The sequence below is a fragment of the Apodemus sylvaticus genome, chromosome 2 (assembly GCF_947179515.1).
Source record: "Apodemus sylvaticus chromosome 2, mApoSyl1.1, whole genome shotgun sequence".
NCBI classification, from domain to species: Eukaryota; Metazoa; Chordata; class Mammalia; order Rodentia; family Muridae; genus Apodemus; species Apodemus sylvaticus.
This window is the reverse complement of record NC_067473.1, coordinates 78472245-78491058: the sequence shown is the minus strand read 5'-3', so window position 1 is coordinate 78491058 and position 18814 is coordinate 78472245. Positions and strand designations below refer to the sequence as shown.

General features: G+C 44.3%; 1 protein-coding gene across 1 annotated transcript in view; it reads right to left on the bottom strand.

The window, feature by feature from the left end:
* Positions 1-18814, bottom strand: part of Creb5 (cAMP responsive element binding protein 5) — a 312730-nt gene that overhangs the window by 239705 nt on the left and 54211 nt on the right. The window contains exon 4 of the mRNA XM_052173760.1: positions 1493-1665. Coding sequence (XP_052029720.1) covers positions 1493-1665 — 173 coding nt within the window. The remainder of the gene's footprint in view (positions 1-1492; positions 1666-18814) is intronic.

Below are 18814 nucleotides of genomic sequence, written 5' to 3'. Positions count from 1 at the left end.
GCAAGGGTGCAGGGGCAGGCAAGGCTGCAGGGGAAGGAATGCCATAAAACTGCTAGTAAACTCCAGCACATTTTATGCTTTTCCCCCCTTGAAAGAAAAATAAAATAATTATAATTAGCTGGTCCAGCTGTAAATTGTCTGCCCGCAGCCAGGGCCCAAGAGAAAAGGAGTCCCCTGAGATGCAGACACCATCTTTAATGAAGCCACATTACCCTCCAAGGACATTGTGGTTTAGAGATAGTGGCAATACTTGCTTTCCAAGTTGCTTGAGAAGAAACCATTAACAGAGATACTTGGCTAAACGATAGCCGCTTTTTAAAGCCAAAGCAAGCACCTGGACATCTACTCTCACCGTCTGTGCTTTGAGTGAGCCACCAATCAGGCCCCTGACAAACAGAAGACAAACACAACCTGCGGGTCTTGTGTCACTAGGTGTCCCTCTGAGACACCTAATTGAGAAGTCTGGGACACAGTTCCCTATTCTAGAGCACTCAAGGAGTGAGCCAAGACCTTGTTCTGTGCCCACTGTTGTTCTCAGGGAAAAGATACAAGGAAAAATTCTAAGGAAGCATCTACATTTGAAGTCAGCACAGCCAGTAGCTGCCTGGCTGCATTTGGCTGCGTGTACAGATCACAGCAAGTTCCCCTTTGGGTTTCAGGAGCAGCCAATCGTCAGTGCCCAACAGTGTAGGCTTAAGAAATCACCTCCTCTCTTTTGAGGTTGTAAAGAATAAACTCCATCCTCATTCTGGAGATACGGAAGTGGGGAGGTTAGGAATTCTGCATTTCTAAGAATCTGTTGGGCAATGCCCACATTGCTGATGGTCAGCCCACACTCTGCAACAAAGGGCTGGACCAGTCAGATGACGTAAAGCATCAAGAAAAATTTCTAGTTCATGATACGGATATCAAGATTCTTCTACCAGTTTCCCTCAAGGTCTCAATCAATATTGCCTTGTTCCATAAATGAGAGGGAAGGGCCCTGTTTACACATTTTTGTCTATCCCAGAAATAAGTATGGACCAATAGAGAGACCGGGAAGGGATTTTGAGAAAGAAATAACAAGAGAGGTAGGGATGAAAGACCAGAAATAATCGCAGTTGTAGAATATACAGGTGGCCCAGCCAAGCAGCTGCAAAACTCCTAGGAAGGGGTTTGTGGAGGGGGCACACTACAAGGAGGAGCCTGGGCTGCTGTCACCAAACATTTGTTCTGAGCAGTCTTGCCTGGTCTGCATAACACCACTATTTTTGTCTGCCATTCACAAATCTTATTTGAAGAAACAAGGTCACATAATGAATAGCTTTCCCTTCCACATCTAGGATCAAAATAGCTCCAAGCGGATGGAGACTCCTCTCATCGAAAGCATCACTCCGGCCTCTTGGAAGCATCGTATCAGATCAGACAAACAACCAATCCAAGTACCAGAACCAGGGAGGATATACAACAGGTCGCCTGAGCTCTCCCAGAGACAGGGAGGAAGTCTTCTTACCCGATCTGGCGGTTGGTGGAGGGAGCCTGTGTGATGACCGAGCTGGACTGAGGCGAAGGCATGGCTTGCTGAATCACAACACTGGTGTCGTGGTTGGGCATGCGTGTGCTGCCCAGCTGGTGAGCTCCAGGTCCCGTCATGGTCCCACCAACTGCATTATGCATGGAGATATTCTGCCCAGAGAAGACAGAGAAGAAAGATCAGAAGGAACCAATGTTTCATCTACTGCCCAGCCCTCCAAGGCCAAAGCTAGAAAGCTGATCATGTTGCTGAAACAGAGTTAGAGCTTTTATCAAGGCATGGATTTGTTGGTCTTGTTATACCTGAACAGTTAAGAGGGGATAAAAAATGATTACTTACCCAAAGAGTAAAATATACCAGAAAATGCCTTGACATTTGCTGAGCACATGGCCACCGACCATCCTGAGGGAAGGCTCATGTGGTAGAAGGCGAAAAGGGGTAGTGTATACCTCATCTTACCGAGTGATGCACACTGTGCCAGAAAATGGTAGTACAGGAGGCTGTGATCTTGTGGATTTCATTCATCTTGTTATATGTTTGCATCCTAGTAGGTCAATATCCTTGCTGTCAGTACTACAACACGACAAACACCTATCCTCTTTTCCAGGAATCTCATACTTTTCTAGATTATAGTCATGGTGCTGAACAACCTATAAAATGTATAAGTTCTAATGTAGATTCTAAAATGTGATGGTTCTAATAGATCGAATCGGAGGGCCTGGGGGTCCAGTGTCAAGAATAATGCAACATATGTCTGTGTCTTCACAAAATCACCCTCTGACACCCACATGGAATAATGGAAATATAGAACAGTGATCTTGTCTTCTAGCCTGTGGAATGCTGGTACATGGGGCAGAGTAGCCCTTCAATAAACACTATTTCCCAGATGAACTAAAGAAGCAATATTTGAGTCACACAACGGGCTACTGCCCTGCATGGATTTCCGATGATTCTGATGGAAGCTATGGTGTTTGAAATAAACTAAAGTAAAACGGCGTTAAATGATTACACTAGGTAGACAAGCAAGCCAGTGGGGCAACAAGATGGAATACACACCAAGGCTGACGAGGACTCACCCAGGCACGAGGGCTGAAATGTGACCAAGTCAGAACCTGGCAAAGGAAGAGAAGGTGCACGGTCATACAGGTAGCAGGCAAGCATCTGCAGCACACTGCTGTGCAGGCAGGTGCCGTGTCAGCCAGCTCGAGGGGCAGGGGACTTCCAGCGGTCGGCTGGACAATAGGGTGAAGATGCAGGGAAAGAAATGGAGTGCCGTTTGCAATTCACTTGAGGAAAAATAGTATATATCTGTCCACACTTTAGTGTTACCAAGGGGAAAAGAAATCAAAGGAGATCATGGAGTGGCCCTTTGAATTTCTTCTGCAAAGGGCAGGATTTCCTGCACCATGTGTTAAATGATGGTGACAACATGTGAGGTACTCAGGGTGGCTGCACCCATCACGTGGCACCTTTCCCAGGGCTCTGATTTCTGAACCCTGACCACACAATTTGTGAGGAGTCCAAATGGAAAATGGGCACCTGGCTTAGACTGAGACTTGACTTTGTCATCACGGGGTCCCAAAGGCTCAAATATATGTACACGTGACCCGGAAGCCCCTCTTGCACACTGGAAGGATTTTCTGGCATGTGGAAATTCTGTGACTAGGCAAATGGAGAAGGAAGGAAACGGTGTGTAGAGACAGGTGGCCACATGGACAGGGGTTTGCTGCATTCTGTTTTATAGGATCTAAAGCTTCAAAAGTCATAATGACGAAAATAAGCACCATGTGTTATTCCTCTTAAACGTGAACTTTAGCATTCTTACACACCCAGACCTAGACCATGAGTTATCTTCTGTATTGCTCATCTCCTCAAAGACAAACATTTGCTGCATTATAACCATCCATATTTCAACACTATGCCCAAAGTCCAGCAGAATTCTGACTCTTCTTTGAAATTCTTGCTGTTGTGCCGTTTCCATTGTGTGTCATTAAAAGTGTACAATTTGATATTTAGAATCACATCTTTATAAGCACAGAGGAGAATATAAAATGCATGACATCTCCTTAAGTTTCCCAGGACACTTCTTTTCTGTTGTCCCCAGATGCAGTTTCAAATCCAACCAGCTTAGCCCAAGCATCCCTCCTCTTTCTTTATCTCCATGCCTCATCCCACCAGTCCGTGCCTAACCACTGTTATCTCCTTTTCTGTCATGCAGAGGTAGGTTCTCAATCTGTTGGTTGTGACCTCTTTGGGGTTACCTATCAGACATCTTGCATATCAGATATTCACAGCACAGTTCATAACAGTAGCACAATTACAGCCATGATGTAGCAAATATAATTTTATGGTTGACGTTCATTACAACATGAGGAACTGCATTAAAAGGTCACAGAATTAGGAAGGTAAGAACCCCTGCTGTAGTAGGAAACCGTCTTCATTCTTTCTTGGCTCTTGTCTCCCCTCCTTCCCACACACCGCACTGAATGTATATAACCCATCACACTACACACAGTGTCCAGTATGCATCCCCATTCTCAGTCACTGCACACTTTGCTTTGAAAGATTCTGACAGCACCATTTATAGCATCTCTGACTGCTGTGGGAGCCTCCCTACCCAATAGTTCATCTACCCCCTTTGTCACTCTGGCACCTTGTCCCACCTTTCTGGAATTCTCCTGCCTGCACTCTGATCCTACTTCATGTTGGACCCTGCAATATTGTTTTGTTTTGTTTTGTTTTGTTTTGGTTTGGTTTGGTTTGGTTTGGTTTGGTTTGGTTTGGATGCTGACATTCTTAGGTTCTGACTTCGCCCTTCACCTCTCAAACTATCCATTCTATGGGAAATTTCCACACCTCTCTAGTGATGGGAACCATTTCCTCTATAGGAGTTTTCATGAGATTATAGCTGTATGAACATTATCTATTCCTTCCCTCACTGTAATCACACTGAGTAGAAAACTAAATCTGGTTGTGCTTTCTTCTGGGACTCCATCACCAGATCCCAGGTGGGTGTGTGGTGAATGCAGAGGGGTCAGAATTCCTAGGCTATTCAGACTGTGGAGCCTTCTGCCTTTATTCTCTGGCCTTTGAGAGTGTGAACATCTCACCTGCTCACCTTGGAATCTGAGAGCATGTTAACAGCAATAGAGCTTTAGGTGTTAAGGAACATGTTCTCAAGCACAGGCTGAAGAACCAAAGAAGGTCAACACTAAGACAGAAGAATGGGAAGAAAAGCCTTTGAAAGGACCCAAAGAAACCCAAGGGTGCACAGTGGTTGGCTTCTGGTCTTTGTTACAAAGGGCTAACAATCTTCTTTATGTCTGCTGTGTAAAGCAGGGAAAACCAGGCTCAGGCGGGACCACAAGAAATGTGGTTCACGTCTTTTTTTATTTGAAAGTATAGCATGTTAAATTAGAGAATGAAGTTTCAGCCCAAGATGCCAAAGTTTAAGAACCTTTTCTGAGAATCATTAAAGAGAAAGTAATTATTATCTAGGAATAAGGCCCTCTTATTACATCTTCCCCAATAATTTTGAAAGAATTCTGTTTCTCTATGAGGTCCTACAAAATGACTTCTGAATTATATTTTCATGTTTTCATAATCCCCCCTCTCTCTCACTCACACACACACACACACACACACACACACACACACACACACACACGCTGCATGCATGCTGACTTCCCTTGAACCCAGAGAGTGATTTTAAAACACTTTAGAAAGATAAGTAATCTGGTAACAGCAACCTCATTTCATATGTGCAGGTGAGTGTTTTCTTTCAGCATTATGTAGGAATTCAAACATGAAATTATTTTCTAAGTTCACATTGTCCCAATTATATATTCAAAATCTGCTGGATTGATAAAAGAATAGCATTTTTGCATTCAGATAAATTCAGCCTCCAATTTCAAAAACACAAGAAGTGAGTTATCTTGCTGATTTATTTTTGGTAGGGCTGGTGGGTAGATGTGAAGCTAGTGAAACAATGTTACCAAGCAGACTGCACCGGATGGATGTCAGTTCATTGACAAAGATCAGAAGTGCGTGCCTTGAATGAAGTTCAGCCTTTGGCCTTTCTTGTTCGACAACTTTATCAACAGTTTGGATGAAGATAGAAAAATCATGCTTGTCAAATCTGCAGTTGACACAAAGTTGGGAGACAGAGCTAATGTTCTGGAAAGCAGAATCACGTTTGCCTTGGGCCAACTGTGTGATCTGGCTTCCAAAAATGCTAACATAAATCTAAGTTGTTTTAGAAGTGAAACGTCCTGATCAGGGGAAGTAATTATTCCACTGTAAGGTACGTTGGGCTGACCACATTTGGCCACCACATTTTAAGGGAGAAATTGACAAATAGGAGGGAAAGGGAGAAATGAATGCATTCAAAATGCACTGCATGGAGAATGACCCAAGAAGCAGGGAATATTTAGTCTGAAGAGGGGAAGACCTGAAGGGTCATGCTAAATGCTTTCAGATATTTGCAGGATTAGACAGAGTCTGCATCACCCCAGAGGACATAAGTGCGGGACAAGCAATAATGACACTAAGAAGTCAGTAACTACAACTCGTGTGTCTATATTAAAACAGACACTATAGTGGATACTTTCTAAAGCACATCTGTAGTCATTATGGCGATCCTGCAAGGTGAGCATCATTGCCTGTATTTTAAGAAAGAAAACAAAAGTTACCATCACCTATGATGCCACTGACCTCTGGCTACCATCGGTCTTATGGGTCAATACTTAAAAACATAGAAATTCGACCTTATGTCAGAATTTTTATTTATTCAACCTTATGTCAGAAGTTTTATTAGTATGTAGAAATATCCAAAGATAAAATAACATCTTTCATAAATACCTAGCTCCCCAGGTCTAGAGTAAGCCAGGACAAATGACAATCATCTGTAATCAGGGGTGTCCATGAGGATTCTTAAATCAGGAAGGAAATAATGCAAGATGTCTTCCAGATTTTTTCCATGGCAAAGGCATGGGTTATACGTGGGCTCACATGTTTTAGATGATCAGGTACATATACTACTTTTGAAATTGTACTGGTTTGAGAGTTAAGTTTCTCCCATGCTATTCTCCCCAGGCCCACCCCCATTGATATCATGAAACCTAGATAAATCACTCCGTAACCCCTTTCTCAATAGCCTCAGCATTATACAGGAGTAGGGGAGCCCAGAGTCACATAGTCTATCAATTCTCCAGCTCTGGCACTCCATGAGTCTCTTCTGCTACATCTTATGAGTCATTAAATATTCAAAATAAACATTTGGGACTGTGATTCATTGGCTTACAAACTGATTTTTTTTTTAATCTACATCCGTAAGCTTTCATGGAAGTGAACCTTTCAAATGTTATAAGCATCTGCCAGATAGAAATGATCTAGAAAGGTGCTGTCTCTTAGCCATCAAAAATGGAAGCTCTATAGACTTTAAACAGCATTTACTGAGCTTCCTGCTCTGGGACAAACATCTCTCAGCCTTCTCTGGACACCGTCCTCCATTCTCGCCCTGAAATGCATTGCTTTCAGTTATTGCTGTTCTGAGGCGTGCTGGGTGTGAATGGGATGAGAACCAGGGAAGTAATGAGTCTTGATTGCAAGCTCAGGGAGCCTGAGGTAGAGTGGTAATTGTCTTTCTGCATGCATGGGCTTGGAGCACAATACGCAAAAAAACAACTTAGTGTACAAGAATGTACATCTGTGTTCTTAAAAAAAATAACTATAATTTCAGGGTGTGGTAATGAAGGGTGAAGGGACATGGACCACAAATGAAAGTAAAGGTTAGCATACACAGCCTAGCCGAGGAAGATTCCCACAAGATTCCAGAATGCTATCTTCAAATCTACATTCTATCCAACTGCCCAGGTGTGGAGACTTTACAAGTTTCTTCATAAAGATCCAGGGTCATCCCGCTGCGCATTTACAAGCCAAGTTGTGCAATCATGGAGTTGTCTGCATTTTAATGATGCCCAGGGAAGTTATGAAGACTTCCAGAACTTCCCAGAGCTAAATATCCAATGAAGTGCATCCAAAAGATGGCTATGATGTTCACAGAATAACAACTGCTCTATGCCTATAGATGGTATTGGGCTTTGGAAGGTGTAGGGGATCATGAGTTTTTCTTTGGTGCCATCAGTGGCTATGCCAGTATTTGATGGCAGTCTTGCTAAGAGGGTAGGTATAGAAGACTTGTGCAGATGAGGGTGTAATATAGAAGAACTGGAAGAATCACAAAGTGGGAAAGACACCATGGTCCATCCACTTAGGCTCATCCTCTCTCTCTCCCTCTCTCCCTCCCTCCCCTCCCCTCCCCCCTTAGTGGAGTCAGATGGAGAAGGATGCACAGTGCAGGGTGAGAAAGCTCACTGGGTAACTTCTGCAGGATAGCGAGGAAGAGGAAAGTATGGGGTTCTGTGAAAATCCCCAGCCTTGATATACAAGTTTAAGCTTTACTTTCTAAGGGTTTGCTACTGAAGAATTTGAAAAGGGATGAGGTACAGGGGTTGGGGACATGAGCATGGGATCATCTAGACGTCAGGTCTTGTCCACACCAGCTCTGTATTATCTGGGCCATTTTAGTTCCCAGAAACCAACCATCCTCAATCTATAACAGAGAGAGCCATCTAATGACAAGCCTGCCACCATGTGTGAGACACAGCGATCCCAGCACCGTGTGTGACAGCAAATTGTGTCACTTTCCTTGTAGTAAAGTTACGTGAAGCTCAGTGAGGGAAGCAGCTTCTCATGGCTTTTCCCGTGCCTAATAAGAATAGTAATCATTTTAACAATGACCTGACTCTTATGCAGCAATACCATATGTCAGAAAATCCAGCTAAGTGGTGAATAACATAAGCCGCATTTCATAGATGAGGAAAGCGAGGCACATAGATGAGGAAAGAGAGACCGAATAGAATGGCCTAGATTCGGGTGTTCAGAGCTATACTCAAGTCGCTTCGCAAGCAGGAAGCCGCGCTGTTGCAATTGTTGTGTAGCGAGAATATTTCCTTTTGGGGACATGGCAAAACATCAGGCCTTTCTGGGCTCCTTGAGTGAACGGCACAGAGAGTGGCCAAGTAATGCTGGCTTGTGTCCTGAGACTCACAGCCTGGGAATCACTCCATTCCTACAGATTCGTGACTTCACCGACTTCATACCAGCAAATGCTTGGGGTGACACCATTAATTCATCTCAAAGACCAGTGTACTTGTCTGAGGAACATGCTTGCAAAAGTGGTTCCTCTCTGACTTGGGGGAAGATGGTACAGAAAAATCAGCTTGATCATGGCCGAAATCACCCTCAGTGGCCTTGGCTCCTTGCAAAAAACCAAAAGCAGACAGTCCCCTCAGGGGCCTTTCCGGTCTGGAGTCTGTCTGATTCACAACAGCACCCCACCTAAATGGTCACACTCTCCTCCAGTACCCAGACTTCTGTCATTTGCCCTAATACTGGGGTGGAGCACCCGAGCCCTTCCTGGGTGAAGTTTATAGCTACTCATTTAATACCATAGTAAAATACCCCAGACAATAAACATCTTCTCGGGTGCCACCCTTAACTGTGAGAAAGTTTCCAATTGTCTCTCAAAGGTCCCACCCCTTCCGTTACAGATTCACCCACCTAGAACTGTCCACGTATCTGCTCTCACCTCCTCTTCATTACCCCCACTCTTTCCACTTAATATGTTCATACAGTGTTGTGGCTTGGATATAGCTTATGTGCCTCCAAGGGTGCATGTGCTAGAATTTCTTTTTTTTTTCTTTTTTTTTCTTTTTTTGGTGAGGGAAGAGAAAGCAAAATTTAATCCTATTTAAAGGTGAGCCTTTCACAAGGTGACTCACAAGGTGATTCCATAAGATGTACATGATGGGACCTCATGGTTGAATCCTAGCCATTTAATAAGAAGGGCAGAGATCAGAGGCTCTAGTGCATGTGTGTCTCTCTGGCCCTGGGATCCTTCTCAGCATCCTGCCAGCAAGATACAACCTTGAACACAGACACCCAGGACCTTTCCCCTTAAGATACCACTTACCCCATCCTGCAGTGTCGTGTTATGTTATTAGCAAGGAAAACTGAGAAACGTCTCTACTGTACTCACACTCTAGAATTAGAACTGAGCCAATGCCAGTGGATGCTGCTTCTGGAGCCGTGAGGGCATTAGCAAAACCAGACTCAGGCCATCAAAATGATCAGATTCACCAATCACTGGTAGACTCTCTCAGTGATCCAAACCTTCCAGACAGCTGTTCATTCTGAGGCATGGAGGGACTCCTGTAGGCTGTCTGCTACCTTCTATATATGCCTCCAAGCTATTCACAAGATGGCCTCCTCCAACCTTTGCAGTATTATCCAGAAAACCTCCCCTACCCCATCCCTCCCCCTGTACCATCCACGTACACAGGGTTCCTAAGAGCTGGGCCCCAGCTTCACCTTTGCATGTATGCACTGGAGTCCACTCATTCCTCCAGATCCAGACTGTGTCACCTTCTCGGCGGAGCCTTAGATCCCTTTCTTATTTTCTGTCTCAGTTCTTCTCCCTCTGTCCTCCTGCTTTTCCCCTTGCCACTTCAAGACGGAGCTGCATTCTTCTAAGATGAGCCAGTGTCTGTTAGTAGAGTGTGTTCAGTAGGCATGCCCTCTACACAGTTACTCAGTATGCGAGTGCTCTATGTTCTTGGGCACAGAGGTAGTATTGGTGTGCTTCAAATCTCTCACTTGGGAAACAGGAGCAGCCTTACCCTATACAGGTTTTTGTAAGGATTCAATTAGGTGATATAAGCCCTGTGCTTAATGCCATGCTGGCTACGTTTGGCATCCATATGCCCCTCATTGTAATTAGCACTGTGCTTGTCACCACAACTAGCAGCAACAGTGGCTCTGCAGCACCTGTACCTCCTCCTCTGCGCCCCACTCAGCCCATGTTCCTTCTATCAAGGCTCTTGGAACACATTGGCAGGTATTTATTTTAAGGCCACCTTGTCATCTGCTTTTTGAATACCTTGATGACAAGGGCAAGATCTGACCTAGAATGATTGCTGAGTAAATTTACACAGTTTGCACTTTGGCAATGAAAAGGATAAAAACAGGCCCTCTCACTGCTGCCGGTGGCTCCCAGGGTTGGGGGAGTGCTGAAAAGGAGGAGGTGACACACACTTGGCCTGAGGAATACTTAACATAGGCTCACACACAACAGAAACAGGCATGCATCACCAGTGGCTGACTGTCTGTCTTTTGATGGACAGTGGGCTAGTCCACAGGCCTGGTCACCAGCCATCCCGAAGTACATGATCTCGCTTAACACTTTGAGTTTTGTTTTTATGATTCTAACACCCATCTTGCTTTTTCTTTTGTTGAGGTTGTTTGTTTGTTTGTTTTATCACTGGTTCTGGAGGGCTTTGTCTCTTAGTCTGATCCTCCAACTTCATGATGCCATCGCAGTTTTCAGTTCTTCAGGTCCCTCCCAGACCTCTGGAGATCCCACTATTGATGAGCTGACACAACCTCATCCATTCTCAATGCCTCTCCCAGGTCCAAAGCCTACAGCTCAGCATGACATCTATTAAAAGTTCATGGTTAGCCTCATCCTCAAGGCTATTTCTAAGCTCACATCTTCTGACTCAAACTCTCCGTCTAGCTCAGTAATTTAACTATCACATATTGCATATGAAGACCATCTTCTCCACACCCCAGCCTGCACAAGCTCAGCGCTCCTCTCTGCCTAACTCCATCCTGTTTGAAAACTGATCAACAGCATTTTCTCATGTACACAAGAAGGACAGTCATACTTGATACCTTGGAACATAAAGGGAGAGTTAGGGCTGTTTGGGAGACTGTTACTTCATCTGTTCCCCTACCACACAGAGAATCTAGACTCAACCTTTCTGCCCTCTCTCTCCTGATGATGATTATTCTCAGAATGACTCCCCTCCTCTCTCTTTTTCAGGTTTACCTTGGATGCCACTTTCCCAATGTCTTTCCTTGTCTAAAGGCACTGCTGTCCTCTCCTTTGAAGCACAATTTACATGATGCATCTGGTTCTGTAACTCCCAGGAAGACCAGGGAAGTGTTCCTCTGACCTGCTTCTCTTGTGGCCCCCTATTTCCAAACTGGCATAGAATAAGTTATCTGTTGTCTGAATTGACAAAATAATCATGATTTCTGAGACAATGCCACAGAAGCACAAAATCACAACTTCTCATTGCTCGTGTCCAACACAGTCACCTCAAGGATGAGACTTTAGCAGAAAGAGATGGCAAGTCCTGGCTTCCCTGGCCTTCTCACGTATGAGGCCAGCATGGTGTTCAGCAGTCTCCTCCAAGGGTCTTACATCGTCAGCTTCAACCAGAGCCACCAGCTGAACACAGAGAAAGCCAAAGGCAAGGACCAGAAACAAGTGAGGACTTGGAGTCCTGGAGAACGAATGGGGAAGACAAACAGGTGGCAGCACCAACTTGGGCAGGTTCTCACATGGCCATGGATAGGGAAAGCAATAGGGTCGCATCCCGCATCATGTATTAAGCAAACAGGACAATGTAGAACAGTTGCTAAGAGGCTGGTGGTGCTATAAGAAGCAAATGGTTAGTTCTGGAATGACTAAGTAATTCTCCCTTCCTTCCTGACCAGAACTTTGTCAGTTTACTGAAGAAAAAAGAAGAGTTTATATCAAATTACCACAGGCATTCCAAGGGACATGTCTCTCTAGTTTGTCAAAGGGCAGAAACATAACCGTCACACTCTCTTGGAAGTCACACAGGACATATGACCTGAGAGGACAGGGGCCTTTGCTTCTCTTTGCCCCTACCCCTGTTCTTTCTTGGCTTTTGATATTTCCAGGGCTAAAGAGTTGGAAGAGAGGGCTGTCTAGTACAAGAACCTGCTAGAAAACTACCTTGCCTGGAGCTTTGGTTGAGCATTTAGCTTCTTGAGCATTTGACAACAGGATAATCTTACCATAAACGAGACACATTTGCTTGCCTTAGTGGCAAGGAAATGTGCCACAAGGCTTCCTCCTCTGAGACAATAGAGAACGAGTTGCTGGCACTTCGTCTTGGGCTGGTAGAACCCGTCAAGTGGCTCTCTGTGAATAGCCTTGCTTTGTAAATTGTTCAGTGCTGGGGAACATAGCTGCTAAGCCGATGCTCTAAAATCCCATTTGGACTCAGCAGCCTCTGGATGTTTTGGAAATCACCAGCTTTCCTGGAGCACAGGTACCTCCCAGTTGCCATGCTAGCTGGCTTGTTCCATCTTGGAAGGCAAACAAACCCAAACCGAGCAACGCAAGAGAGAAGTCAGTGAGCTGTTGGGTTTGCCATGTTTGGTGATGGGCTAGCTAATGATAAAATGAGGTAACATCTTTTCTCTTGAGCATAGCAAGAGAAGCAATGTTTGCCATATAGCATTGGAGAAACTGGTCCCACTGGGCACAACAGTCCTAGGGCTGCTTCTGGACATCATGCCTGAATATTAAGGTTTTAAACATTTCTGCCAGCATCATCTTGAATTTTCTAGATCTTCAGGGATCCAGAAAAGTGGGAGACAGCCAGTGAGGTAGCTTCCATTTGCACAGAATGGCTAAGATGTCCCAAAGTGTGCATTATGTCACCTATGACTACTGCAATTCTATTTTGTCCTGACACCCTTGAGACCAGACGCTGTCTGTCTGGGTGGAATGGCGGCCTCCTAGACACCTGCACTTCTCCCCAGTCCTCTTCCAGGCACTTGCTGCAGCATCTTTAGATGCTCCTGAGCATCTCAGAAAATTACTGTTGTTTCTTTGGTCCATGCTCCCCAGTCCGTCCTTTCCCATTCATAACACCCCCATGCACATCATCCGAGCTACACACCACACTCTTTCTGATTCTTGTCCTGAAAACAAGGAATCACAAAGATAAAACTGCATAAAAATACCAGCTGGCTCTATTTTTCCCCACCGAGTAGGCCTATGAGTTTTCTCCCTCAAATCTCACGTTTTGAAACACCTTTTAAACGCATGGATTCATTTCTGTATGGAATATTCCGTCTGCCATCCCTATCGCTCTCCTTCATCCTAAAATCTAATTTTCCTCCATCATACCACCGTTCCAGTGTGCTGTGAGCCTCTCGGGGTGCACAGCAGAGTGGAAGCAGGCTTGAGTATATAGTCAACAAACACCCAATGCATTTACATGCTTAGCAGATGCACATTATTTTACAAGCAAGGTATTTGTAATATACTGTTTCATCAGTGAAAATCAATACAAGAAACAATGGATAACACATGCGCATGCGCGCGCGCACACACACACACACACAGCACAATGAGACATGCATTGTGATAAATATTTGTACCTTATGGATTAAAGGTATCCAAATGATCGGGAAACCTTCTTTGAGAGAAGGACATACATAATTTTCTGTTCCATCCCACCTGTCTTAACTGGGAAACTTAAGATATCTAACTTTATTGCCTAGCTTCTAAGGTCACATAGTAACAAAGTAAACTCACTTCATCTACTCATGATTCAGAACTCACAATAGGACAGAGGGGAACAATAGAAGGCAGAGTTAAGATGTGCCCTGGTCCTGTGGTGTGCTCCAGTTAACCCAGCCCCACCCCACAGAGATGAGTCCAGACAAGCATCACTCCTCTGAACCTGGGAACACACCCGCCAAACAAAGTCTTGCTCTAAGGCCACAGCTTCCTATTTCTCGACATTTCTGCTGGCAAGACAATTGGGCTTGGCATAAGAAGGGCTTTATATGTGAGAATCACAGAAGGAAGAATTTGGCACCTGGTGTTTATGTACCATAAAGCCATCACCAGACTGCACACAAGTCTCTTTTCAGCCAAAATTCCTGGGCAGGAGGAGGCGGTTCGGAACTGCATTTATCTACCTAGACAACCAGGACATATGGGTTGACTTGCTAAGCAACATGCTAATGCCATGAGGGAGCTTGACTTAGGTGTCATCCCCCGAGGCCTCCTGTTCTTGTGGTGTGACGCCTGGTCTGTAGACCTTCAGTAGCTGGAAGACTAGAGCCTCTCCTGGGTTCCTTTTCATTTCAGTGTGCCCTGCTGACAGCTTCAGGATGTGCAGACTTACTGTCAATTGGGTAAACATTAAAAAAAGATATGTTTCCAAACCTAAAATAGACATGCTAAGAAAGTTGGAGACCCCAGTAACAGCCATGACTACATTGCTGGAACTCTTAGTGAATTGTCAGAGCAAACAACTCATAGCTGTTCTAGTAAAGTGAGGTTTCAGTTGTCTGGTGTGTGTGTGTGTGTGTGTTTGTCTTCTTGCTTGCTTTGCAGGTGAATATGAGTGTGTTTGCTTGTTTATATGTGTGTATGTGTATGTGTGTGGCCCATGCTTAGTATTTGTCATCTGGTTACTGTACATGAGACAAATTGTAGGCCTTTCTGCAAAGAAATAGGTTTCTCAGATGTATCTGGAGACCTCTAGTTTACTAGTCACCTTATGAAATAGTTTTCAATCCCTTACAGATGAATTTGAAATTTTGAATTGGTTTAAAGAAAATCCAAAAGAATTTGAGTACTGGAACACATTTTCAAGACTATAGCTGCTGGGATAACACATGCTGCAGATGAGGAAGAGATGGCCCCAAAGCACTTGAAGTTCCTCAATGATCTTTCCTCTGCTGAAGGTGCTTTGCCTAGGAAGCTGCTCTGAAGCTGTCCCTGGGGCTGATGTTTCTGGATAGCTACCTTTCTATCAACTCCATCTTTGCTTCCACAGAACAATAATATTTAGAGATAAAACCTAATCTCACCCTCCCAGCCTAGGAGAGGTCACTTCCAGGAGCCTAGGTTCTTATTAATGTCTTATCTTGCACACTGATCTATTGATTCCAAAATTTTTTTTACACCTCCCCAGTTGATAAAGGATTAGGAAAGAAGAGCAGAGAAAGCCCCCCCTTCCCTCTCTGCAAGCATATAGTACATGGAAAGAAAGCTGGTGTATGAAGTCTGCAAACCAATCATGAAACTCCAGAGGAGACTAAGAAATGTGGAGTGATCGATCAGGGAGGATGGGGAGGATGGGGGCTTATGGTGTTTGTCTTAATTTTTGTGACATGATCCAATTACAACTATTTAAGAGTGTCCTGAAGCACTAGCACAGACAAATATCCAAAGATCCCTCTTAATTTCAGACCTCATACAAGTCTGCTTGCCCCTTCAACTGACTCTGGCGAACATTCTACATTCACACACAGATTATACCCAGAGCTCTTGGTGTATTCACTTAAATAAAGGGTCCCTGGAAAACTTGGATAATCCTGCTACCTTCAAAGAAAGACTATGGCTAATGGCTGACTCGTGAATTGCAGGGTGGATAGAGAGGGGATGCTCACCTGCCTCCAGGCACAGTCCTATGACCCAAAGGGCTACAGAGTCACAACCCTTTACTATGCAAGGTTTAATGGCCCAGTTTCGGCCAAAACATAGGAAAATGAAAAGGAACAGGAAAATCCCCCAAACAAAGGAAGCATATCTCTAACACCAAGGAAGACCTAGCAGGGAAAGAAGTTATCCACAGGAATGGAGACAGGACCTCAGATGGGCAAATCTCACACTGGGCTCATATGCATACAGGGAAGGCAGAGAAGAATGACAAGAGCTAAAGATTCCCTTATGGACATTCTGAAGGAAAGGCCCCAGAGAGAACCTTGGATCCCGTCCTTGCCTTGTCAGAGAAGAAAATGGAGCCCAGAGGCCAATACCCACTGAAGGGCAGAACTGGAGTGACTCTCCTGACTCTCGCTGCAGACTTGTTGAGCTAAAGCAAGATTATATTTTACACTTCTATTTCCTATTCATATTTGGACCTTGATATGCTTGACCCCTGAAGGAGTTACTTCATCTCGGGAGAAAGAAAAGCTAAGAATCTTCGGAGAGGGAAGTTAGTCAAGTTGATGACTATAAACCTGCCATTACTGCCTGGCACGCTGAAAGAAAGGAAAAAGGACTCTCTTTGATGGATACTGAGCTTCAGTTCTGGTCATCTGGAGCCCCTCGGTGGCATAGGGTCCCCATAGGCCTGAGGACATTTGCAATTATACTGTACAGGTTCCTCAAGTCTCCTCAAAAACAAAATGAAACAACAATAAGAAAGAGCAACGAGTTCTCTGCTTTTCTGTTGATATTTCTTCTTTCCACTTCAATGCCCACTGCCATTTGAGCTATTCACTGGGTTCACACTGGATAATGTTCTGATTAAAAAAAAAAAAAAAACTTAACCAAGTGTGGCTGCGGGGACAGGAAAACTCAATTGCCACTATGGTTGCGTATACAGATTGTGTCACACTCAAGGCTGAAACCCTAAACTATGTATTTTTACCCCCTGGACGCTGCCTATTGTGTGCTTATAAACAGGAACCTGGCAGCGTGTCAGGGGTGCAAATTGATTTCCTTTCCCAAATAAAATTGTAAAAAGCAAATAAACAAGGTTACATGGGCTAATGAAACATTACATGCCAGGCTGGGGAGAATTCCTTTCAAATGTATTTTCTAGTGCAAAAGCAACACAAAGCATCCATGAAAGGCTCTTTCATAAACAACATGTTTACACAAGAATGCATTACTTGAAAGAAAAGAAAAACTATAGTGTATCGCCCATGTTATATTTGGATTATGTTTTATGAAATAAATTCGGGGGACACAAAGTGGGGTGGTTCCTACAGTGTTAGAGAATATGAAAATTAAGCTGCTTAAAAATAAGATGGAACTGTTCTTATTTGACTAATTATTTTGTCTGAGTGTTTTCATAACATATCAACAGACTCAAGAAGCCCACTTTCAGGGTTATCTTAATGGAATGAATCTCATTTGGAGAAGAAAGTGAATGGGGTGGCCCACCCCACTCCAAGATCCTGGGAGAGCTCACTTGGCTGACTGCATCCATGGAAACATCTCCTGGAGAGTGGCCTATTTCCTAATGGAGATGCCGTGGCCAGCTGGAAGCAGTTTCAGTAATCGAATGTGTAAGAAACTTCGCTGTAAATTGCCTACCTCATACTTTATAACAAAGAATGGTGAATTTGGCCCTAAAGCCAAAGCCATCCCTGGTGGACTGTGAGCCTCAGACCAAATCACCCCACATCATCTCCTAGTTTTCTCCCATCTTCAAAAGAGTTTCTGCCTGAAAAACTGGGTAGCATGGAGCCTGGTATCACTTACATATGCAAAGTCCCAAGACCTCTGACATGCACTCGGAAGGAAAGATGGAAGGAAGAATTCAGTAATCTGGGCAAGGGAAGGCAGGAAAGGGGTTAAAGATGTAGCTTACTTGGTCAGTTGCCTGTGGCTCAAGCAAGAAGACCTGCATTTGAACTCTAGCACCTAAATCACAAACAAAACCACCAGGTTTGTTTGTAATTACACCAGGGAGGAGGCAGAAACAGGAGGATCCCTGGGGCTTTCTGAACAACCAGTCTAATCTAATCTAAAAGCCTCAGGTCCCAGTAAGAGACCCTGCAGCTGTGTGTGTGTGTGTGTGTGTGTGTGTGTGTATGTGTGTGTGTGTGTGTGTATGGCTCCTAAGCAAAGATACCTAATATTAGTCTCTGTTATATACATGTACACATATATGTACACATACCTATCTTCCCCAAACACACACACACACACACACACACACACACACACACTCAGAGACAGAGACACACAGACAAAGATACAGAGACAGAAATTGCTGGAGAACAGAGGCACTGTCTGCCAATGCTCACATAGGGACAAGGGCCACTTTGGTTGCTGCTTAATGCTCACATAGGGACAAGGGCCACTTTGGTTGCTGTTCTTATACCCTAGCCTTCTCTAATGCTTCCTTCTGTCCTTAGGACACAAGTGTCATATACTTAGTGACCAAGAGCAATACAAGTTAAGTTTCCATGACTCCAGGATGACCTTTAATCAAAACAAGAAATGAAACTTTTACCCTACTCAGAGCTCCTGGTTAGCCTCTAAATGTAATTCAGCTAGATAGTTAGAAATAAAGAACAAATTACCCAGAAAGAACAAGAGATCACCCGCTACCTTGACCTGTTCATTGTGGTGCCCGGGGTCACGTTCCAAGCTGAAGTGCTCCCTCTCTCTGCAGCACCTTGCTTACCAGACAGTCTTGCCCCATGCCTCCTGACCACTAGGAAATTTCTTTTCTCCATCACTTTGAAATCCACGGCCGGCAGCGGGGGCTGATGGTCATGGTGATTAATGAGGTAATATTTGTAAAATGCTAAGCGCTTCCCTGTCTAATGTTCAAATGCAAAAGCTTTAGACCAAACGCTCTGGAGAGCCGT